This window comes from Carassius carassius, chromosome 13, assembly GCF_963082965.1.
Source record: "Carassius carassius chromosome 13, fCarCar2.1, whole genome shotgun sequence".
NCBI classification, from domain to species: Eukaryota; Metazoa; Chordata; class Actinopteri; order Cypriniformes; family Cyprinidae; genus Carassius; species Carassius carassius.
Window position 1 is genome coordinate 21,846,058 of NC_081767.1, and position 24,706 is coordinate 21,870,763.

Below are 24,706 nucleotides of genomic sequence, written 5' to 3' on the forward strand. Positions count from 1 at the left end.
TTGGTCTAAATAATGAACTCCTGTCTGTAACTTATGTTTGTGCACCATAGCCTGCAATGTGTTTATATACAGTATATATAAGATCCCATCCTTAATCTAACTATGTAACAACTTTTTGGTCTAATTGTTTTTACCTCATTAATAGTTTGGAATGTAGCCACCTCATGTTTTTCTGAACTCTCCGGGCCACTATAAACAGAGGAGAGATGAGAAATGATCATCAGTGGAAGGTTTAGCTTCTGTGTCTCAAATCGATTCTGCAGGCATAAGGAAGGGGCAGTACAGCGCACAATTGTTTTGAAGAGACGTGCAGTGAAGCAGAATTCTGTGCCAATGCGAGGGTAACATAAGTGCATTGCTAACACATGGCTATATTCCTGGAGATGTCAGAGGGGATCTGCTTTCACGAAAGAGAGTGAGAGAAAGGGGTCTAATGTGGAAGTAATTACATGTGAGAGAGTCACTGTGATGGAATGCAGTACAATGTTTTACATTTGCAGGTCAATGCCCAAAGTTACATAGTGTTGTAGATATGCTAGCACCAGCCTATTGTTTAATAATATTTTTAAAGTGAGAGTCTGCACATTTATTCAATGAAAGGGGACACATTGGATGTATGCTTTCAAATATTTTTGGTTTTTGATATACAAGTGTAAGTATTGTGAAGTCTAGTTTTCTTCCTTCATCATATTAAAATAGAATGGTATTTGAATGTTAGCCATGCGTACAATAGCAAAACTAGCCTGTATTTAACTTGTATACTTCACAAGAACATTATATTAGTCGCTGACACCTGAGTTCATTATTTGAGGAAGCTGACAAAGTACAAACAGACCTTATTCAGGCAGAATCCAAACACACCCAGCTAATAAGGTCAGTTCACTGTTTACCTTTGGAGAGATTGCTGACTTCCCAGATGTTCATTATGTAGACTACAATTTCATTAGTATCCACCCTACCTGTAATTTAAGCAAGGGCTTATGTGTTGGTGGGGGGGGGTGCAAGTTCAGGAATTGTCTGACATGGGTAAATAGGAATGGGATGAATGTGAGCACTTTGCTAGCATGATGCTTGACATGGGAAAGAGAAAAAAAGGGGGACAGAAACCTGGTTTTCAAACATGGCGTAACAGCCGCACCCTTGTCAGCTGTGTTTCCGTTGCTTATGTTTCATTCATAAAGAAAAGTCTAGACTAACCTGGGACAGGCAGACACCCTATACTCATTTATCCAATGCTCTGAAAAAAGGACGAAACAGGAAAAACTTCAGACATAAGTTGCGTAAGGGATTATAATTATTTTGTGTCTGTACAATTTACACAAAAGGTATGTAATCTGGTCCTCTTCATGCGTCCCCTGGTGTCCTCAGATCCAGATAGGAGTGTCAGGCATGCTGAGGGAGAGATTAGCCGGTGCATGACCTGATGTGTTAGGACGTCCAAGAGCAGTAATGAGTGCCACCGATCAGTGAGTGTTTTGGGTCAGAATGCACTGTCTAAACTGATCATTCCAGTCTAATGAGCTTTGGTGACTTTGATATAATGGTCCAGCTGATTCAGTGCGCTAGCGGCACCACGCAAATTAAGGTCATGCCGTGTTTTGGGATGCTGCTAGACAGTGCAATAGGTCCATTTTTGAGGCATCTGCTAAGCTTGGATCTTGTTTGTGGGGTTAGATCTGTTGGAGTCTTTGAAGTGACATTCCCTCAAACTCACTTAATATTCCTGCAGTGCTATTCTCTTCACTTGGTTTTGGTATTATATAATACATTCTTTTCTGCAGTCTTTGTAGTTTGTTTCATAATGTTAAAGCTCTTAAAATTATCAGCAACTGTGATCTTATATGGTTTTAGAGTGAAGTGTGGCACTGTGATCTTACACATCAGCAGCTCAGAATCTCAGAGCGGCAGGCTTTGCAGTAAATTCTGCTCCTCACATCAAAATAAAAGTTAGATGGTTTAATGTTTAAAAATGAATACTATTAGTAACTAGTAGATAGCTATTTTAATTTGACATTTGTAATGTAAAATGTAATTATTATAATTATATTTTATATACTCATTTCTTATTTTACATTGAAATATTCCAGTATAATCTAATATATTATATTAAGTTTTTTTTTCTGTATTTTAATTTAATAATTATAAATATTGTTTTATATGCTGTAGTCCCATTGTATATTGAGTCATTTAGAAGAAATAGGGATCCCATGGAACCATAAAAGTTGCTCATAGTATAGGAAGTCCACACTGTGAGGCCCTTTGAGGTGAACCACAGATTAAATTTTCTGAAACCAAAGCAAAATATATTACATTATGTGCTGCAATGTTCAACTGTTGCCTGGAGAGTTATCATTCAACCTTGTAAAGATTTACCGCATACAATCACTGTCTTTGGCCTGACATAGTGTATTGTATTTGGAAATCATGCTTGATTTTCATGTGTGTTTAAAAATAAAATCCTAAAGCGTAACTGTTGTGAAAATTTGGGTTACATTGTGACTGGATAAATGTTATAATGCTTTGCCCTGTCAAGCACTTTAGCTGAACAAAAGCAGTGTGCTTAGTTTGTGGTCAAGCTGTGAATAACAACAGAAAATGCGGTTTCTTTTCACACACTCTACCGTGTAGTATTTGAACCATGCACAAAAAAAAGTACAAAAGCTGTCACTGGAGCAGTACCATTTTCAAAAGGTACACTTTTGTACCTTTTAGGTACCTATATGTATCTTTAAGGTACCAATAGGGACTCTTTAGGTACAAAGGTGTGCATTTTGAAAAGGTAAGGCCCCAGTGAAAGCTTTTGTAACTTTTCTTCTGAGAGTGTGGAGCAATACAACAGTGTTTCCTTGACATGTTATAAGTGTTGAGCCAGTGTCCTGTCTCTCTGACATTCACACCTCTTACTCTTGCTGAATGGAATGCAGATGCTTTTGTTTGCAACTTACCATATGGGGAGAGACTTGTAGTGTGGCCGCAACTCTCTGACTGTTTTTTTTTTTCTTTTCTTTTTTCTGAAGTTCTGTTGGAAAGATTTCCTTCAAATAGTACAATAGGTGAAAATGTGTTGAAAGTTGTGTCTTTAGAAAGAAGCCTCAATGTATAGAAAAATTCAAAAGGTAGGAACATCTGGTTGTGTTTTGTGAGAAATCCGGCCGATATATTTATTTATATTGTTATGTATTTTGCACTTCTTCATACATTGCTTCAGGCACTACTTACCATTCATGTATTGTGGCCTTAAAAGGTGTGCACACACATACCTGGACCATTTAAAAACCAAGGTCAAAGACTGTGGATTATTAAGAATATCTTAATGGACATCTGAAAAAAAACTAATTTTTGAATGCATTATTGAATGTTGAATAAAACATCAGAATCTCCATCCCTATGGTGACATTAGAACAAATTTGGTCATGTTGAAACTCTTACCACTGCACAGAATAAAAACGCTGATATTAAAGTTAAATTTGGCCCTCTGCCAGGTGGAACCAGAACTCTACTTTGTAAGACATTATTTATTAATTAGCTATCACATTAAGTCAGCTTTATTTTGCCTTAAAGATTTAATAAAAGCTTCAGTTAATTTAAGAAAATTATAAACATATCACGACAAATATGCTCCTTTAATATGAAAACACAATATTTTCAGAACTTAATAATCTTATTTCTGTCATCAAACCTGAGAAATGACATATCACAGCCTAATTTAGTGTCCTGTATTTTAAACCTCTTTCTTCAGGTCCAGAGGAAGCAGAGTAGTACTACATTGTTGGGACCAAACAGCCTTTAATGGAGGTGACGAAACAAACGTCCTTAGAGAAAACCTCAAGAGCCAGTTACATGAGCACTTCAGGGCCTGCAGCTGAAGTTTACCCGGACACCGCTTCTTTCAGGGGGCTCACATAAACATAACACTCTCTGACTGGGTAATTGATCCCAAATCTTGTTTGACAACGTTTTTTTGACTGCAGACACTTCACATGCTTCCTGAACATAGCTGAACTTTTTTGGCTGTGTTGCAAATACCACAACAACTCAGCACTCATTAAATCTTGTGCTGAATGTTCTCTGCCTTACCATTGCCAGTGTGTGTGGTTTATTTATTTTGCCCTAGCTATTTATTTGCCTAGCTATCTCCCTTATATTATATATATATATATATATATATATATATATATATATATATATATATATATATATATATATATATATATATATACACACACACACACACTCTGACCCTGGACCACAAAACCAGTCTTAAGTCGCTGGGGTATATTTTTAGCAATAACCAAAAAAATAAAAATAAAATAATAAATAATAAAAATAAATAAATGAAAAAACATTGCATGGCTCACAATTATTGATTTTTCATTAGGATATTAAGTAAAGATCAAGTTCCATGAAGATATTTGTAAATTTAAAACTTTTTTGAAAGTAATTTTTGATTAGTAATTTGCATAGCTATACATATACATATATATGTAAAAATTACTTTCAAAAAAGTTTGAACACTAAATATGCAGGCAATATACATACATTCATATATATATATATATATATATATATATATATATATATATATATATATGAATGTATGTATATTGCCTGCATATTTAGTGTTCTGCAAATTTTGCATTAAAATAAGCATTAATAAAATATCTCAGTATTCTCTCTCTCTCTCTCTCTCTCTCTCTCTCTCAAAAAAAAAATGTTATTAGTTGTTTGTGTATATAGAAAACTTAATTTGTTAGTTGAATTTAAAATTCAAATGTATGGCCCTATGTTGAAAGACATGAATACTAATCAGTGTTGTATCTGCTGTTATTTCTTTAACTTTGAAGACTAAATTAATTGCAAGATCTGGATCAGCTGAGTGACAAGGTCATCTGTGATGTCGATGACATTATTCTTGCACACAGTTTTTGTTTGTTTTCAAGTCTTATCTAGTACTGTGAAAGTAGCATTAGCAGTTCAGCCATTTTGTTTCAAACGTACCATAACACACATTACTTACTCCAAAACTCAAATAATTAAACTGTGAGAATCCATTTTGGTAAAGGATTAAATAAAGATATGTGTGCATTAATAGGTTACTCCCACATGCTTTCATGAAAACCTTAGGCTAAATACATTTCTGAAGACTGTGGTTCAATATCAGGTTTTCCCAAACATTTTTTTAACCACCTTTTATATAAAAATACTTTTCATAATATCCCAAAATACTTCTCGGTAGGCCACATTAGAAAACAAGCTGCTTTCAATTACAGAGAGAAAATACACACTCTGAATCTCTTTCTCTCCGTCTGTCTTTCTCATCTCCTTTATTCTGCTTTGGCTCTTTGATTACTTTTGAAAACATTTATATTCCCTAATAACTTGGGTTTAGTCTAGTGGCCAGTGATCAAATCCAGACTGGTAAAGTAAATGCAGAAGAATATATGTGGAAAACAATATATCTATAATTGTCCATAACAGCTAAAGAAATGGAAACTTTTATGGTAATTTTTGCAATAAAAATGCCAGTTACAGCTCGTACAGCTCCACATTAAATGAAGATTTAGAGCTGCCCTACAACCAGCAATTTTCAAATACACATTTTTCACTAAAGGTTTATATTTATAATGGGAATGCTGTAGATTTCATAAGAAAGGTATGAGGACAAATCTCTCATAGCTAAAAGATATACTCTTTACATAGCTGCCTGTAAAATAACTATGCTGATTAATGACGTTAGATAGATAGATAGATAGATAGATAGATAGATAGATAGATAGATAGATAGATAGATAGATAGATAGATAGATAGATAGATAGATAGATTTGCAATAAAAACAAACAACATGCATACAGGAGCCATGTTTATTAACTTGCTTTTGGCAGAATTGTACGGTTGAAAATTAAACATTTCAACTATTGTCATCAAGAAAAGATTTTCTTTCATTGCATCATTCTCTAGAAAGATACAGTGCTATGTCTTGTTTGGTTGCATTATTTAATCATACATCATAACATTATTTGCAGAATTACAATATGTATGTAGTTGATTTCAAGCAGTTTGTAGTCTTTTGCCTATAAAAAAAATCCATTACAGGTTAGTTGCTCCAGTAGGTCAAAGGCATACATTAAGGCCAACCTTCCCTGCTTTGTCATTTTGGGATCTTTGCATGAAGTTTCTCGTCCCATCAGGCATTTGGTGTTGATGTCAACGTCACCACTCAGTATTCTTCAGTTCCCACAGTGGCCATGTCCTCTGCCTTCGTCACAGTCCTGCAGAGGTCTGAGACAATACACAGCTAGTCTGCCAGAATGTCGTATTCTACCTACAACCCGAATTCCGGAAAAGTTGGGACGTTTTTTAAATTTTAATAAAATGAAAACTAAAGGAATTTCAAATCACATGAGCCAATATTTTATTCACAATAGAACATAGATAACGTAGCAAATGTTTAAACTGAGAAATTTTACACTTTTATCCACTTAATTAGCTCATTTAAAATTTAATGCCTGCTACAGGTCTCAAAAAAGTTGGCACGGGGGCAACAAATGGCTAAAAAAGCAAGCAGTTTTGAAAAGATTCAGCTGGGAGAACATCTAGTGATTAATTAAGTTAATTGATATCAGGTCTGTAACATGATTAGCTATAAAAGCTTTGTCTTAGAGAAGCAGAGTCTCTCAGAAGTAAAGATGGGCAGAGGCTCTCCAATCTGTGAAAGACTGCGTAAAAAAATTGTGGAAAACTTTAAAAACAATGTTCCTCAACGTCAAATTGCAAAGGCTTTGCAAATCTCATCATCTACAATGCATAACATCATCAAAAGATTCAGAGAAACTGGAGAAATCTCTGTGCGTAAGGGACAAGGCCGGAGACCTTTATTGGATGCCCGTGGTCTTCGGGCTCTCAGACGACACTGCATCACTCATCGGCATGATTGTGTCAATGACATTACTAAATGGGCCCAGGAATACTTTCAGAAACCACTGTCGGTAAACACAATCCGCCGTGCCATCAGCAGATGCCAACTAAAGCTCTATCATGCAAAAAGGAAGCCATATGTGAACATGGTCCAGAAGCGCCGTCGTGTCCTGTGGGCCAAGGCTCATTTAAAATGGACTATTTCAAAGTGGAATAGTGTTTTATGGTCAGACGAGTCCAAATTTGACATTCTTGTTGGAAATCACGGACGCCGTGTCCTCCGGGCTAAAGAGGAGGGAGACCTTCCAGCATGTTATCAGCGTTCAGTTCAAAAGCCAGCATCTCTGATGGTATGGGAGTGCATAAGTGCATACGGTATGGGCAGCTTGCATGTTTTGGAAGGCTCTGTGAATGCTGAAAGGTATATAAAGGTTTTAGAGCAACATATGCTTCCCTCCAAACAACGTCTATTTCAGGGAAGGCCTTGTTTATTTCAGCAGGACAATGCAAAACCACATACTGCAGCTATAACAACAGCATGTCTTCGTTGTAGAAGAGTCCGGGTGCTAACCTGGCCTGCCTGCAGTCCAGATCTTTCACCTATAGAGAACATTTGGCGCATCATTAAACGAAAAATACGTCAAAGACGACCACGAACTCTTCAGCAGCTGGAAATCTATATAAGGCAAGAATAGGACCAAATTCCAACAGCAAAACTCCAGCAACTCATAGCCTCAATGCCCAGACGTCTTCAAACTGTTTTGAAAAGAAAAGGAGATGCTACACCATGGTAAACATGCCCCGTCCCAACTATTTTGAGACCTGTAGCAGAAATCAAAATTGAAATGAGCTCATTTTGTGCATAAAATTGTAAACTTTCTCAGTTTAAACATTTGCTATGTTATCTATGTTCTATTGTGAATAAAATATTGGCTCATGTGATTTGAAAGTCTTTTAGTTTTCATTTTACTAAAATTTAAAAAACGTCCCAACTTTTCCGGAATTCGGGTTGTATAGTTTCGGACAGTTGATCATTGTTTAAGTTGTCAACTACAACAAAACTACTATGCATTAGTGTTTCCGTTTTCTAGTAAACACTTAGGACACTTCATTTTTACACCTATGTTGTCTGTTATCTTATTTATTTTTATTTAGGGTGTGTAAAGTGATTTTAAATGTAACAAAGGATCTATTTAAAATGAAGATGATGATTAAATGGAAAAAATAAATGAACAATAATAACATTCATACATAAATATAGCATGCACGTACATATTATTTGCATCACACTTTTTTGTAACACAGGGTTTTTGACTAAATGTGAAGTGGGAAATGGAAGTTTGCCATTCAGTCTAAGAAGAGATTATTTAAACAAATTAAGCTTTTGCTGTTTAAATTGACACTGTAATCCATCATTGGAGAATCGAACTCGGATCTATCATGACTCTGCTGGCTGCTTAGATTGGCCCTTAGAGCAAACAGAAATAGACAGGGAGAGGGTAACCTGCACCAGCTGAACGAATCAATCACACAGAGACTTGTACACGCACTTACAGCAAAAGGTATTTTGATAAGAATGCAATGGCCAAAACTCTGATTAAGTAAGTGTATTAAATTGACTTTTTGCCTGTATAAATTCAGATGCTTTGCGTGTATATACTTTATACTGCTGCTATAACTGTGGAAACTATATTTGATACTGTAGTACAGTTAATTCCACTACAACACTTTATGTGAAAGGTCACGAGTATCCCTTCTGTCTCCCTGCAGTCTGGCTTCACTATAAGAAATGAGAAAAGGACATTGAAAGTTACATTTTGAAGTCTAGGCTGTATGGGATAGGTTATAATATCATAAGATCTATTTTTCATGGACTGAGGCAACAGTTAGTCCATGCTCTTTTCTTGAAGAGTGAAATACATAGCAGGAGCTTCTTGTCCTGTGAAGAAGCAAGTCAACTGAATTCCCAGGGCAATGGTGTTGTTTTAAGACTGAAGGTAATGCTGAACAAATTACACCATATTTGGGCAAAGAGCCAGGCTTCTGAAGAGAATAAAACCATAATCCTATTCAATTTGCCCGTAACCGATATGAGATTTTCTTCAGTGAGTTGTAAGAATATGGCAAGGGGAGTTTTTTAGATCCATTTAAATGACAAACAATAAAAAGGCAGGATTGCGTCAGAAAATACTTCAGATGTTTTCTCTATTATTTTGGATTAATGCACTGAGAATAATCATAATCAGATTTTCCCAGTGTATTTCTCCCTTTTTAATAATAAAATTGCATGTACAGGTGGAACTGCGCAATTAAATATAGTGCCAGCAGGCATAATCTGTATTTGCTTAAGTGAAAGTTCAGAGCACATCCACATATATTTAGTTTATGAAAACATTTAATGTTACCTGTCATGTACATTTTAGACTGTCAGCAAGTTGATAGGTTAAGTCTTTTTCTGTTACTGACTTTTTGAGGCTGGTGTATTTTTAAAAAAGCTTTACATTTATGTTTCTTATACTTAATTAGTTTATATAAAATAAAATGTTCCGTAGCATTACAAATATTTTTGTTGTTTATACTCAAATTTAAGATTCTAGTAGGTTATGGAAAATATAAAAATTACAAATATTACAAGAAATGCAGATGTGTGCGCACATTACATGTTAACAAGAGTAATCAGTCTGAAAATAAATTTATAATGCATCCTTTACATCTAGTAAAATAAATAAAATCTGATAATCTGCAAATGCAAATTTATTGCTGTATTGGCCAAGAGAATTGTTATTGCCAATTACTACAAAATATCAAAAAATGCTTTACAACAGATGTGCGATATAGACTGCACAACCACACCAGCTGACAGGTTTATTACTTGCTCGTTTGGACACGTTTTAAACCACACCGTCTGATCCAGTCGTTTTCAATCCTTCAAATAAGACACAAAATGCAGTGCTGTGGCTTCCCATGCAGGACAACCACAGCTCCAACCCAACATAAGCATTCATCAGAAATAATAACAATAATAATATTAATAATAAAACTAATAATTAAGTTACGTTTTCGTGCAATGTGATCATCTTGAAATATGCGATATAAATATAAATATGAAATATAGCCTAAACATGTACGTCCTTTACAAGCATGATGTATCCAATGACCTAATAAACTAAAATCTATGAGATGCGATTGTACTTTTTGTTTTCGGTAATAATTCGATTTTCTTTATTTATTTATTTTTATAATAAGTTATAGGCTATTTATGTATTTCTGAATTCTGATTCGCCTTAATCAGTCTCCTCATGTTGATTAGCCTGGTTAACCTTTGAGCCGTACCGGGTCTGTAAGGGTTAATCAAGCCGGGATCTCAGTGACCCGAGGGTCAGATTGCCTCTATCTCTTGCTTGAAGGATTCGGTGAAGGCAGCGATAAGATTAGGGTGAACTTTCCTCTTCCAACCCATCACAGCGCAATAGACACCTGCGCCTAAACCTGCGCTCGCAAAGCTTTTGAGGATTACTAATGTCCACGGCTTAATATGAACAAAATAAATCTACTGTGAGTGTTAAAAAGAGGGGGGGGGGGGTCCAGTGGGGGAAAAGTATATTTTCTTATATTCTGGGTCTTTTAAGGTTCAACGTCTAGTTTAATATGTAGTCGGCTGATGACTGAGTTTGGATATTCAATCGATTCATCCGCTTATAACTCCTCTTACAGGAGTCACATTTTACACAATCTTGTCCCAGCCTGCGTACTTTACAAACAATAATTAAGTGATTTACCCCTTTCTTCACGTCCCAGCCATGGAAAATCGTTAAAGACCCTGCTATTTGTGTGTGATCAGTAAATATTTAGTGTAGCTAGTGTCTCGTCCTAATCGATGGAGGTCCCGATGGGAGCGCTATTGTGTGTGTGTGGACGCACGCTGAGCCCTGTGTGTGAGGACTCTTTCCTGTGCAGTGCATTTTATAATGATAAATGCCAGAACGAATTTGCTTGCATATTACTGATCAACATCAAGTTGCTCGTGAACAACTTACAGCGTGGAAGTTCCTTCAGCGCAACCACCGATTACAGGCTATTTTTAAGTGCAAAGTGATTCACTTCTACTCGATTGCTGGCGTTTTCTTTTAGTTTGTGATTTCTCGCATTCTTGTAGATGTATGCCTGTGTCTCTTCATTAACTTAATGACATATTAAAATAATATTTGCATAACGGTAAAGGTTTATTGCGTCAGTTATTCATTGATCTAATAAAGTCCTCACTTTGGACTTAACCACTGAAAAACAACAAAGGCGTATTACTGTTACTACTTTGCACATAAACAGACAGGTGTCTCTCCTGACTTCATCCCCCTCTCCCTCCCTCCCCCAGTCACACAGCCTACACAAAGCAGCTGCGCTGAGGAGGCTTTTTACCTTCTGTGGAAAAGAAAAAGACGCACAGGAGCACTTTTTCTCTGTTTTTTTTTTTTTTAAATATCATTATTTATTTTTAACAGCAACAACAAAAACTCTCTATCTTCAAAGTCATCAACACGACTGCCCTTTTATTAGGATATGTACTACTAAATATTAACGTGATTTAAGCGTCGCAGAAAAGTTTGACAGATTTTGCTTGTCGGATTGTCTTTCCCCCCCCTGCCTAAAGTTTTAGTAATCATTCAAATAAACAGAGAGACGCATTTTTTGTGTCTAAATCCGTCAGTGGAAAAACAGAGGGTTAAATCGCACAGAAAGAGAAGACTAAGTATATTTTTCATATAGGAGAGGATGCATCACGGGGAAGACGAATCAGCATCATACGCATTTGGTATGTTCGGGCTTTGTTGAGAATCAAACCTCACTTGGCGTGTAGCCTACATATTATTTGGAATATGTATGTTGACGTCAACCTGACTGTTTTGTGTGAATTTATAAATATTATAAATATGAACATTGTATCAAACGCATCCTTGAGGGGAACACTTTGTCCATTCAATAGCCTAATCATTGCAAGTTGGTCCGCATTATTTTTTTACATTTTTTTTCTTTCTTTTTTTTTATCTTTGTCAGTAATTTTGCTGATATTTATGAACTGATGCTCGTGTATTGCATGCATGTCTCTCTATGCTTCTTTACTAGTCGTATTCTTGCTTTAAAAAACAAAAACAAAAAATTGAGACATCCTTGTATTTGCAAGGTAAAGTGTGAAAACATGGACACTTACCTTGATCTTGGGGGTAAAATCCACTTTGCATCTTACGCTATAATTTACGTCTGCGGTAGCCTTACCTTCGGCTGTCTTGTTCACATACAGGCTTTTGAATGGTCAGAGATGAGGTACGGTGCTCACTTTTGATCGTTTCAAAAAACTGGCCAAAAATAACCGAAACGCTGAGCTATTCCCGTGCGTGAACAAAACTGTGGAGAAAATGTGTGGAAAAGACGTAAAAGTGCACATCTGCAACGTCCAAGTCAATTAGAGGGAAATCTCAAAAGCATTAATCAGAATAAAATAGGCGCATGCTACTTTGGTGTAAGTGAGAGCCGAGCGACCGATGTAGATTCCATTTAAGATGGCTCTTCCACCTTAAAAGCGAGTTTGGCAAGAAATAATCCTAACGCTAGGGGGCGCCCATATACTGTTGTACGTCCAGTCTTTAGCAATTTTTTTAACTCTGAGGCAGCATATGCTCTGATTTAACTCTGTATGGTGATACAGAAAGTAGACTACAACAACCGAGCTTTCGAAAAAAAATGTGATCTGACTTATAACCCGAGGAGCGGAAACGGAGACACCTCATTTGACCACGCCGAGGCTCCCAAAAGGGCAATTAACGTACGACTTCTGGGCTTCTGCTTTCTCAGTGAGCATCATTCATCTTATGTTTGAATGATTGTTTAATGTTTAGATTTTATTTTTATTTATTTATTTCTCTCGAGGAAGTTATGTGATCTTTTATCAACTTCACTGAGTAAGATAGCTAGCTGTAGAATGCCAATGCCCTAAAAGCACAGCAATCCTAAAATTATCTTTTGTTAGGCTATGTAGGTTTCTGCATGTATGACTGTAAATTGTGTGGATAACGGTCTACACGTCTGTAATCATCAAATATTTTTTTCTTCCTCTGTTTTTTAGATTGTAAAGGTATAAACACGTAAAGTCAGTCGACTTACATATAAGAGCTATAGTCCACGTAATACGCCAATATAAGTTATTTTTAGACTAATTTATTTGATTGATAGGTTATATAAAACCAACGCAACGTAAGCTATTGAAGTTCTGATCAAATTAAACAAATGCACAAAAACAAAACATAGCTTGCACAAATTCTGACTCTTGATTTTATTTGTATATTTTTTATATATAATATATTTATATAGGATTTTTTCTTTCTTTCTTTATTGCTGACAAAGTAGAGTTTCGCATAGCCTATATCATTGACATATGTCTTGATTACAATGTAAGTAGCCTACTCGCATTTAGCCTCTCGCCTAAATTACTTGTTCCCTCGTGGACGTTCTCTGTTTTAAATGTATTTGTCAGTACATTATTGACTTGATAAATTGTATGCAGTTTCCTGATTTATAACTAGACGTTAAAGCGGATAAATGGATTAATGAAACTGACCAAATCATATAGGCTAGCCTACGTTGCAGCCAGTCTATAGGTTGTACAAAAAGGCATGCAATGCATGTAACACACATTGGAAAATCTAAAATCTAAATGACAAAAAATACCATTTTGACGGAGATATTTTTCATTGTGTGGTCACATAGCGTTTTTTTTTTTACATATATTTAAATTAGCATTATATTGATTTTCGAAAAGCCTCCGACCTATGTGCTGTGGAAAGCAGCTTTAAAAAATATGCCAGTTGTGTTTTTATTTCCAATAAATAAAAATAATGAACACATGTAGCCTATTACGATCATTTTCCATCGAACTGTGTACACCTACTCTCTTTAGGACCAAGCGGCTCCTCGACCCTTATTCCTGGCTTTGGCAAAGAACCAAGTAGCACAAGTGCCGACTAGCCAATAGGGTTCAGGGGGAGGTCCGTGAGCTCTGACCAGTCAAACACAGTCACTTTCCATATATGGCAACTCATCTCCATGGTAACGTGTGCTAAGTTGCAGCAGTCGTGTCAAAGTTCACTATATAGAGAGCTCAGTGAGCTGATCAGAGAGAACGCATTCTGCCAGCCCAGCGCCTACAAATCGCATTTACTTCCTAACCTCCCCCTTTTTAACATATTTGATCACTTTGATTCTCTGTCCTCTCTCTTATTATTTTTACGCGCATGAAGGAGGTTTGGTAGGTTGTGGTCTTTTTGTTTTATTATCAGTCCTGCCTGCCGGAGAGTTGACTTCATATTTGACTCGAGCACAGGCTGCAACTGCGCGCGGCTGCTAGCGCTACCTCTTCTGAAGAAAAGGAAGAAGCGACAATTTTTTTCTTTTTTTTTTCGATTTTTTTTTTTGCCAGTTGTTGGTTTTCTTCAAGACTTTACGCTGGAACTTCTCGCGTGTCGCAAGTATCTTTGAAAGCTGCGTATTTCTGATCATCGCTACACACGTGAAGTTGTCTGTCCTGCTCTGTTCATATCTTCATCCGCCGTGTTTATTTCCTATTTTTGTCTTGATGGTTTTACTGGATGGATGACTGCAAGTGCCCCTGGACTTGGCCTCTTAGAGCAAGGGTGCTATACGGCTTGTCTTTGCTTCGGTTTTAACCACATGCCAGGTAACGTTAACGCTGTTTCAGTCAAGAAATAGACTACTGTGTGTCGTCGGTGCGCAAGTTTGAACGGACATCCAGACTCTAACCGACCGTGCAGATCCTGAATTATTTATTTCACCTTCCTAAGTGATAAAGGCACCGTGTTTTTTGAAACAACGCATTCCGAAACCAAAAACGGGGAACAAAAAGTTTTTTTAACGTTGACTGATAGATATGGCAATGGTAGCGTGGAGAGGCTCCCAGGACGATGTGGCCGATACCCAGGGCACCCTCTCATCGCAAGCCCAAGGAGGACTAACCCTTCCAACCCCTCAACCAGGCCAACTGGGTCTGACGGCCTCTCAGATTGCCCCTCCGACCCCTCAGACACCCGTTCAAGGACCCCCGAACAACAACACACAGTCCACCCCGACGAACCAGACGACGGAAAAGCAGCAACCACAGCACATAGAGTGCGTGGTTTGTGGGGACAAATCCAGCGGCAAACACTATGGCCAGTTCACTTGCGAGGGGTGTAAAAGCTTTTTCAAACGGAGCGTACGAAGGAACCTCACGTATACATGCCGTGCCAACAGGAATTGTCCCATTGACCAGCACCATCGCAATCAGTGTCAGTACTGCCGCCTCAAAAAATGCCTCAAAGTTGGCATGAGACGGGAAGGTATTCGGAATTTTGTTGTTTTACTGCTGTGTTTGTCTTTTGTATTTAGCCTGATTAAACCATGCATGCTACGTCCCCCTGTGTTTTGTCCCCGACTCTTCTCTGTCAGTCAGTCTGCCCGACCACAGCACGCGAAGGAACCGCCTAGCGCTCGAGTCTGAGCGTTATCTCGGCGCCTGTAATGCTCGAAAAATGACCACCCTCTCAAGCGACTGTTTCGCGTTTTACATGTTCGCAATGATAAATTGATCACCACTTTTATTCGGCGACGAAAATATGGGCATTCGTCTTGGTTTTTAATAATATCACTGCAGATATGCCGTGTGGTTATGGCGAGGGAGTGTGGAGAGGCACCGTCAAAATCACACAGGCACACACACACACACACACACTAGGCTAGGGTCTCCATATCGACCGAGATCTACATTGCTCTTCTCCGATATAAAAGTAAATAAGAATCACTGTTGCGCTTTTGTTAGTATTTATTTGAATAAATGTTCCAGCAGACACCCAGTCCGCTCGCAGATTCTCAATACACAGCAGAACTGACTGTCGCTAGCTAAATAGGTTAAGGGTTAGCATTCATGTCTTTCTTTGTGCAAGCATTCACTGGACTCGTGTTGTCTACTGTGAAACGTAAACACAAATTATTTGTCAAGTATAAATTATAATAATTTAAACATTTGCTATGTCTATTTTTCTGTTAAGTAAAAAAAATGATTTTAATTATTTTCTTTGTATGCAGTGCACGGTGCAGAAAATTATAGTGAGCATATCGTGTGTTTTATTATCATTATTATTATTATTTCACTTAACAGTAGAATCGTGAGGGCCATATTGATAGTTTAATAGTTCTGCACGTGTCAAGTGACATAACTGATTGCATTAATGGAGTTGGTGTAGATCTCTAAACAAATTGTGTGGAAACATCACACTAAGTGAAGTAGAAAGTAGGTCAAGCTATGTTATGTTGTTGTAGAATTCAAGCATCAATATCTACAGTTTCTCTTTTTACTGCAGCCGTGCAAAGAGGACGGATGCCACCCACACAGCCACACCATGGTCAGTTCGCCTTGACAAATGGGGACCCACTGCACTGCCATTCCTACTTATCCGGATATATCTCTCTACTACTACGAGCGGAGCCATACCCAACTTCTCGGTATGGCAGTCAATGCATGCAACCCAACAACATCATGGGCATCGAGAACATTTGTGAACTGGCAGCCAGGATGCTGTTTAGTGCGGTAGAGTGGGCCAGGAATATTCCCTTCTTCCCAGACCTTCAAATTACCGACCAGGTTGCCCTTTTGAGGTTGACCTGGAGTGAGTTGTTTGTGCTCAACGCTGCTCAATGCTCCATGCCGCTCCATGTGGCTCCACTTCTGGCGGCGGCTGGGCTCCATGCCTCCCCTATGTCTGCGGATAGAGTGGTCGCCTTTATGGACCACATTAGGATCTTCCAAGAACAAGTAGAGAAGCTCAAAGCTTTGCACGTTGACTCTGCTGAATACAGCTGTTTGAAGGCCGTCGTTTTATTCACTTCAGGTAAGTGTTCATTTTCTAAACTTCTGTTTTATATTCCGGTGTGTTTTTACAGTAAAGACGTGGATTATTTTAATAATCTGGAAAACTTGTGTATGTGTGTAAACGTTATTAAAATACACCCACGTAATAGCCACGTAGGCTAAGTGTAGATATGTTGCTGAACTCTGATATTAATTTCAATGAGCAAGTAAAATTAGGAAAATTATTTCTTCCGATATTTTTCCTCTTTTTTTTTACATCGTCATCGTACATCATTTTATCGTCAATATAATACAGCAATCATATTTAACGCTTGAGAATTTATTTTAACACTTAAGCTCTTTTAAATATTAAATGGTGAACATTTTGTGACAGTCAGCAATAGCCTACATAAAATCTTTCATTTATACGCATTCAAAATAATGGAAAATATATGTTTACCTATAGCGCATATAGCTACGTTGTCTTATTTTTGAAAATAAAAATAAATAATAGTCCTTATAATAATAACAATAATAATAATTGTAGAAAATCAGCACTATCGGAAATATCGAAATTCTAAATACTTTGTTGTAGTTTCACAATAGGTAAACATAATAAGATCTTGAAGGGCAGTCAATTATTTGTATTTATTTGCAATGACAGATATTAAGGATGTCATGCTGGAAGGGAGGGGGTGAGGCTGTGGGAAAGGGAAAAAAGGCCTAATGCTCCGTTTACACATATCACAGCCCAGCTTTATACTGGAGCCGATAGTTTAAATTGCTAGATATATTCACGTTGCGATAAACAACAGTTGCTAGTTTTGTTTAATTGTTCTTTATTGTGTCAAGCGACAAGACATTTTTGTGCGTTGTTAAAAGCTCACAGTTCTTCCTTGTTTTGTTATGATCTAGGGATCCTAGACACATGCTGGGCTCGTTCCAGAACTGGGTCATGACCCTGACTTCCTTGCTTTATTTGTATATCACAGAACTAAAGCGAAAAAGTTTTACAGATTTAAAACTTAATGGCAAATATATTCTCTCGGAAATGTATGACTGGAAAATCTTACCAGTTGCACGTTAAAGATTGCCCCAGAATGTAAACATACTGGTTTGCTTCCTTTACAGATAATGTTTCCTACAACAAAAACATATACATAAATCAAAACTTAAAATAAGTAATAATAACGGAACGGTTGTTGACATTACACCTTTCACAGTTAATGCCTTGAAGGTTTTCTGTCGTTCAATATGTTTTAAAAGTTTTGGATTAAAGGGTGCATTTCTTCTATAAATGTTTATAATAATAATAATAATAATAATAATAATAATAATAATAATAATAATAATAACAACAGATACGGTGTAATACGCTTGCAGTTCATTTTATATATATACACACATATTATATATATATATGTATATATATTGTTCTGTTTATATTTTTGCCACAATAGTATGACCCACATTATGCTAAATGTTTATTTTTATGGGGATATCTTAAATCATGATTCAAATGTTTTAGAACAACTCGTACACTGGAATGTTTACTCAATTAGCTCTATTTTATAAAATACCTAGCTTACTGCAGAACTGCAGAGTAGGTATATACGATTTTTGAATAAGGTATGTATTTGAACGTAAAAACTAAAGTTAACTCCTATGACACATTTTTATTGCAGAAAGCGAATGTTTTGTGGATTGCATCAGGCGAAATGCTATTATGTGTATTATTATGTGCATTGTGTATATACTGGCGTAATAGCAAAGTTCAGTGAAATAGAATGTATTACTGTAGCGTGGCTTGTCGTTTTGTAAATTGATTGTCCAGGTGTAGAGTTGATGTAATAAACATTGGATTTTCTCTCCATTCCTTATAGATGCTTGTGGCCTGTCGGATTTGGCCCATGTGGAAAGTTTGCAAGAGAAGTCCCAGTGCGCTCTGGAGGAGTACGTTCGGAGTCAGTATCCCAACCAGCCAACTCGATTTGGGAAGTTATTACTGCGCTTGCCCTCTCTCCGTACAGTCTCGTCCTCGGTCATAGAGCAATTATTTTTCGTCCGATTGGTAGGTAAAACCCCAATTGAAACCCTCATCAGGGATATGTTGCTGTCGGGGAGCAGTTTTAACTGGCCTTACATGTCGATTCAGTAGGCAGAAGGAATGATCAAAGGGGCTGCGACTACAATAGTTAGCTTTCTTTTTGTAGAAGGAAACGGCTGTTACACGAGTTTACTTTCACGAAGAAAGACTTTCAAACAATGACTGTGAATTTTAAAATTGAGACATTCAGTGAAGCCTCGAAATCCAGAGATTGCTCCCAGTGTCATTCTGAACCGTTTGTTCTAATGTTTTTTGTTTGTTTGTTGTTTTTTGTAATAAATGCAAAAATGAAGAAATAAATAACTCACTAAAATTAATACAAAAGGAAAAAAAGGCAAGACAAAAAAATATTCAAGGATTTTCATAATCTTTTCGGGGACAATAAACCTATAAAGTGCATTTAAGCGACAATTTGGAAAGATTAAGAAGAGAAGTTCCAAATTGATTTAATGTCCTGTGTCCATGTATCTATAGCGGTTTTTTATTTTATTTTATTTTATTTATTTTTTGTTCCTCCTTTCTGGTTCTTAACCGGTCTGTAATTCTGTCGTAGGTCTCCCTCTCTCTCTCTCTCTCTCTCTCTCTCTCTCTCTCTCTCTCTCTCTCTCTCTCTCTCTCTCTCTCTCGCTCTCGCTCTCTCGCTCTCTCTTTCTCTCCCCTAATAACCATGGCTTCTTCTAAAACAGTTCAGTAATGTAAAGACGTTCTTGAGAATTCGAGAATTAAAACTAAATCCACAGCAATATAGCCTATTCTTAATGCTGCAAGCGCACTTGATGTCCCTTAATGAACAATAGGGATTATTGTTATTCTTTTTTCGACTCAAACTCCTATACACAAAATGCCAGAGCGCTAGTAATGTTCCAATATCTTACACCACTCTTCTAACTGATAGAGACACCCCTAAATCATTATTCCCCAAAATGGATACAGGAGCAATATTTTCTGCAAAAATTATCAGTTATATACCACAAAAGTATTTGCAAAATCTCATCATATTTGGTTGAGAGTTATGACCTGTCTCCATATATATGTGTGTGTGTGTGTGTGTGTATGTATGTATGTTTGGGAACGGTCGTCAGGTTGTAGTGCAAATGGTAGAACAACGTGTCTGATTTTACAGTTTAGGAGACCCCCATTTAATATAAGATGTATTACAGGATGTATTAAGTTGCGCCCATGCGAATTCTCGCTCAAGTGTTTTGCCACAGTAAACTGTATTTTGAACGTGGGGAAAATGATGGGTCGTCATTCTTTTAATAATAAAGCAGCAGTATTAATAAGAAGTTACTATAAATGTCGCTCAATTCTTAAAACATCAAAGTGCCTGTACAGCGCAAATGCGTTATTAACGGTTACTGAAGTCTATACACCATGGGGAGCACGCTTAGAATTTACAAAGTAAGTCTTATAATTGTTCAGTTCACTTGAGGATACAAAAAAATTATAATTATATAATTGTATTATATAATTATAATAAAAATAAAGAAATCACAAGTAAAGGCAGTATTCTTGTAAATATAGGTCAATTTATTTCAAGGACTTTTCTTTATACAACTTATGTGATTAAGAATAAAACTGTGGTTGCCAATTTTTTCGGTAATACAAATGTCTTCAAATGAGTGACAGACTTAGCTAGTAGCACTGAAAGTTCTGTTTGTAATGTACATACATATTAAGACAATGTATTTTTTTTTTTTGCTTTCTTTTTTTTCATGTATTTAGACTGTGAATGCATGGCCACAGGTCGCTAACCTATTTTACCTTTGAGATATATATATATATATATATATATATATATATATATATATATATATATATATATATATATATATGTGTGTGTGTAAATGTTTTTGACTGTATAGGTATAATCTGTGCATTCAGTACACTAGCCCTGGTGAGCTGGTTTGGAAAGGGGTGGCTATTTTGACTTGGTGTTCTGCTCCTTTTCGGTCTGTAACAGATGCCTTGTGTGTATGTGTGAAAGCTTGCAATTTAATCCTTGTTTTGAGGCTTTTCTTCAACATAAAGGACACCAAGTTGTGATTGGATAAAAAGGGATCATATTGAGTAGTTGACTGAACAGTTATTTTGAGCTGTTCTCTGTCACATATGGACCAGTGAATGATACATGATTGTAATTATGAACAGTTTAAACTGACCACGTTTTTATATAAATATATAAAATATATTACTGCAGGGTATTGATAACGTATAGATACTTTTTTTTATTATTATTGATTATTATTAATTGTAAGTGATATACGTGAGTGTGTGTGGAAGTTTATAGTTGAAAACAATTCTTGTTTGTTTGTGTTAGCTTATTGTAAACAAGCATTCTGCTGTAAATTTGTTCTTGGTATTAAATTATAATTTATGAATTTGAAATCAAAAGGCTTTCAATGTTGTTTTATTCATTAGCAGACAAATCTGTCTGATCTATCGGACAGTGAACTCATGCTCTGTCTGAAACTGCTGAAGGTTGGGTTTTCGCGTGTGTGTGCGTGTGTGTGTGTGTGTGTGTGTGAGAGAGAGAGAGAGAGAGAGAGAGAGAGAGAGAGAGAGAGAGAGTTGGGGGTGCGAGGGTGACTCCGAGGATTGGCATGGGAAATTGTCCATGTTAAGTCTAAATGTGGCTATGTAAATACAAGTGCAAAGTGCTGCAGCTTAAAGTGAGAAAGTACGCTTTTGATTCCTCCCTCTAACGCTTTAATTTTACACATTAATATGAATCCGTCTATCCGTCGTTTAAAAAAAAAAAAGGAAACATCAAGTATCATGTCATTTCTGCTTCCCAGATGTAGACTGTGTGTATATGTGCAGAGTTTCTTGCTCATTGCCTTATGGAGTATCACTTTCCATTTAAATACATCAAATCTTCGCAGGTAGCCTACTGACACGTCCGAACTGAAATCGCATGAAATGCAACACTGGACGTTCAACACATGTCAAATGAAATGCCATCTTGTTGTAAACGTGACAAATGACAAAACGCAGAGCCTCTGTTTGTTCTACCTCAAAAGCAGTATTTTATATGTCACATTTGGGGCTATCTCTTAGAGGACACCAAGCGTGTGAAGCTATCCTGTAAACTTGTGGTGTCCTATTAGTTAAGTCAATATGGCGTCTTGCAATTTAACGCAAGCTACGGCTCCCCGGAGCAAAGCGGTGTCTTGTAATAGAAACCACATTGCTAGGAGAAAAGGCCCCCTCAATCGACACTGAACAATACCCCCAATAAAAATAAAAAAAGTCCAAGAGTCCTAGAATACATAGATATAGCTAGCTACTTGATATTTTCACTGTCAGTGTAATTAAACCTTACTTTTCTTTTGTTGTGAAATATTTTGTTCAACTGTTTGATAATAATAATATGATTAATAATAAATGTTTATTATTGTTTTAAACGTGGTTCGGGATGTGTGTTTGATGCGTGCGCTAATATGTTGCAGAGGAAGGCTTGCAATTATGACACATTGATGAGACCTATTAACTACTCGAGATACTATAAGTAGTTGCATAATGATTACATTGGTACTGCATGCTTTAAATAATAAAAGCCTAATAATAATTCAGTATGTAAGTCTTTAAAAGAAATTCCACAGTACACAAACTTCACAGATCTTAGTTACATATTTTGACAAAGATGAATTGTCAGTCCCTTCGCTTTAAATGTACGTTTTGCTTTGATAGGCTTACCAGAGCAGGTTAGTAGTAATTTGGATCATGGCTTCACAGGCTTGATTTTAGTTGACAGAGAGTGTGTTGAGGCTGAACTCTATAATTTGCACTTCTGTTCTTTTATTAGCGTCGGACAACGAACTAATGAGGTCTCCCTCAGTACAATGTCACTTTTATTTATTTATTCGTAGAAAAAGTATGAGATAGGCCTATGGCTGGTAAACCGAGCTAACAACAAATTATTTCTAACTGCTTCTCCGTTGATTAACTATAGGCCTATATCTAAAGAAGAATTCTTACACTCGTGTAAAACATGTCTATATCCTTGCAGGTGCTAGGGATTTTTTATTATTATTATTATTATTATTATTATTATTATTTTAAAAGGCGTTATTATGTGATGTAGGTTGGTCAAAACTGTCTCAAAATTACCTATACCCTACTGTGCAAATGTAAGCTGCTCGGATACCGCCATCAGCATCGTCTTCACTAAATTGCTGATGTTTCTAAAATAAAGAAATATAGGCTCATTTTAAAAATTAGCAAATAATTATCTGGCTTACCGTAATTTAACAAATGACATTGTTTGTTTCGGAGGTTTTCAACTTAATTTTAATAGACTATCAAGCTCATGATGACCTGACTTAACCACTATCTTCAAAGTGTATGTGGATTTACGATTGGTTATAGGCTATATCTGTTAGAGTCCTTAGCAAAAGTCATCCTAGCCTTGAGATAGGCTATCATATGCTCGCTTGTGTTGTTCGTATGATGAGCTCGATGAAGTTAGAGCCAGCAATTGGTTTCCATAGCGACCTCCAAAGAGCAGCGATAACAAGCAAAGCATAGACCCCAACTCCCTAAAAAAAAAGACAATTAAACGTCTGTGTTGTTCCTTCACTTCACTTGAGTAACAACATATTTCTGTTTCATTATATTTATTGCCCCTCGAAGGATTTGCTAAATATAGAGGGGACCTATCCATAATTCCAGTCCTCAGATTTATATCAGTTTATATGAGAAAAACTCTCGTCACGACCTTAGTGTTGTTGGCTTCTCAATTAATGAGGTACTTTGGAGAACTTTTGTCTGACGTCATCTATATTTGCTGCAAATTGCGTGGAATGTTCTGTAACGGAGCAATTAAACAACAATTTAATGCGACTAGTCTAGCACATAAACTGTTTAAAGTAAATCCTTGTATTTTCGTATTATTAACCATTAGGCTATATATATATATATATATATATATATATATATATATATATATATATATATATATATATATATATATATATATATATATATATATAATGCATGACTGGTTCAGTAGACTATGCCTTGACATTAATTTTATTATTATGCATATATAGGCCTAGCCTACTATATAATTCTAAAATGCAGCCGTGAAAAATATTCGTATTGGTTACCCAAACCATAACATGCTTCATTGCGATGTATGTGCATTTTCCCTCTGTCCGCATGTCTTTGTTATTTTGAACAAAGTGCTTTAAAATAGACTTGCTGCTCTCGACTCCGTGGGTTCCTCTCTCTAAATGTTAGAAAATTGTGCCATCTACCCGCTATTCACAGAACTGTCACTTCCAGGACCTCCCGAGACCTTGAGCCAACTTTAACACAAAGGGAGAGACTGAGGGGGTTGGTGAGATGCTTCGAAGTGCAGACTGTTCAGTCTGGGCTAAAACAACCATTAAATCAATAACATGAAATACTTTAATCTTGATAGCCTATATTATTTTAGTATAGCTTACGACGTAACAAAGTAGTTAAGGGGAGGGAATACATCACTGCATAGGCTATAGAAACCACTGCACGTCCCAACCCCCATTATGGTTTCTAAAAACATTTTTCCCAAAACATTTTCGATTGCTCCATTCATACAATAATGTGTCAAATCATACAGGGTGAAAAATGGTCGGGTATTTTTACCAAATCAGATCACATCAAAATCTAACTAACGCAGAAGACATTACAATAAAGATAAAACACGTCAAACACAAACACGCTGATAAAGTAATTGTTTAGTGTTACTCATGCTGTTGATAATAGCTAATATCCCCGTTTGATCAGACAGTCCTCTTTCCGTAGG

At 36.5% G+C, this 24,706-nt stretch overlaps 1 protein-coding gene and 1 long non-coding RNA gene across 4 annotated transcripts; one reads left to right on the top strand and one right to left on the bottom strand.

Annotated features, from left to right (window-relative positions):
* Positions 1 to 5,844: 5,844 nt before the first annotated feature.
* On the bottom strand, positions 5,845 to 12,702 carry LOC132155668 (uncharacterized). 2 transcript variants are annotated; one of them, XR_009437328.1, is made up of 2 exons: positions 12,123 to 12,702; positions 5,845 to 6,280 (listed from the first exon to the last, which is right to left on the bottom strand). It is a non-coding gene; the product is annotated as an uncharacterized LOC132155668 (long non-coding RNA). The 2 variants fall into 2 exon arrangements; XR_009437329.1 differs by having other exon boundaries at positions 5,845 to 6,323.
* Positions 12,703 to 14,063: 1,361 nt separating this feature from the next.
* Positions 14,064 to 20,372, top strand: LOC132156095 (COUP transcription factor 2-like). Of its 2 annotated transcripts, none has more exons than XM_059564929.1 (3): positions 14,064 to 15,300; positions 16,303 to 16,848; positions 18,692 to 20,372. In XM_059564929.1, the coding sequence occupies exons 1-3, from the start codon at positions 14,853 to 14,855 to the stop codon at positions 18,964 to 18,966; spliced, it is 1,269 nt and encodes a 422-aa protein (XP_059420912.1). In that variant the 5' UTR covers positions 14,064 to 14,852; the 3' UTR covers positions 18,967 to 20,372. The 2 variants fall into 2 exon arrangements, with proteins under 2 accessions (XP_059420912.1, XP_059420913.1); XM_059564930.1 differs by having other exon boundaries at positions 14,067 to 15,300; positions 16,321 to 16,848.
* The last annotated feature ends 4,334 nt before the right edge of the window (positions 20,373 to 24,706 follow it).

What these genes read in the sequence shown, in the direction of transcription:
- LOC132156095 (XM_059564929.1), top strand. Translation starts at nt 14,853, where the DNA reads ATGGCAATGGTAGCGTGGAGAGGCTCCCAGGACGATGTGGCCGATACC. An exon ending in AGTTGGCATGAGACGGGAAG is followed by an intron (nt 15,301 to 16,302) that starts GTATTCGGAATT and finishes CAATATCTACAG; the next exon opens with TTTCTCTTTTTACTGCAGCC. An exon ending in CGTCGTTTTATTCACTTCAG is followed by an intron (nt 16,849 to 18,691) that starts GTAAGTGTTCAT and finishes CATTCCTTATAG; the next exon opens with ATGCTTGTGGCCTGTCGGAT.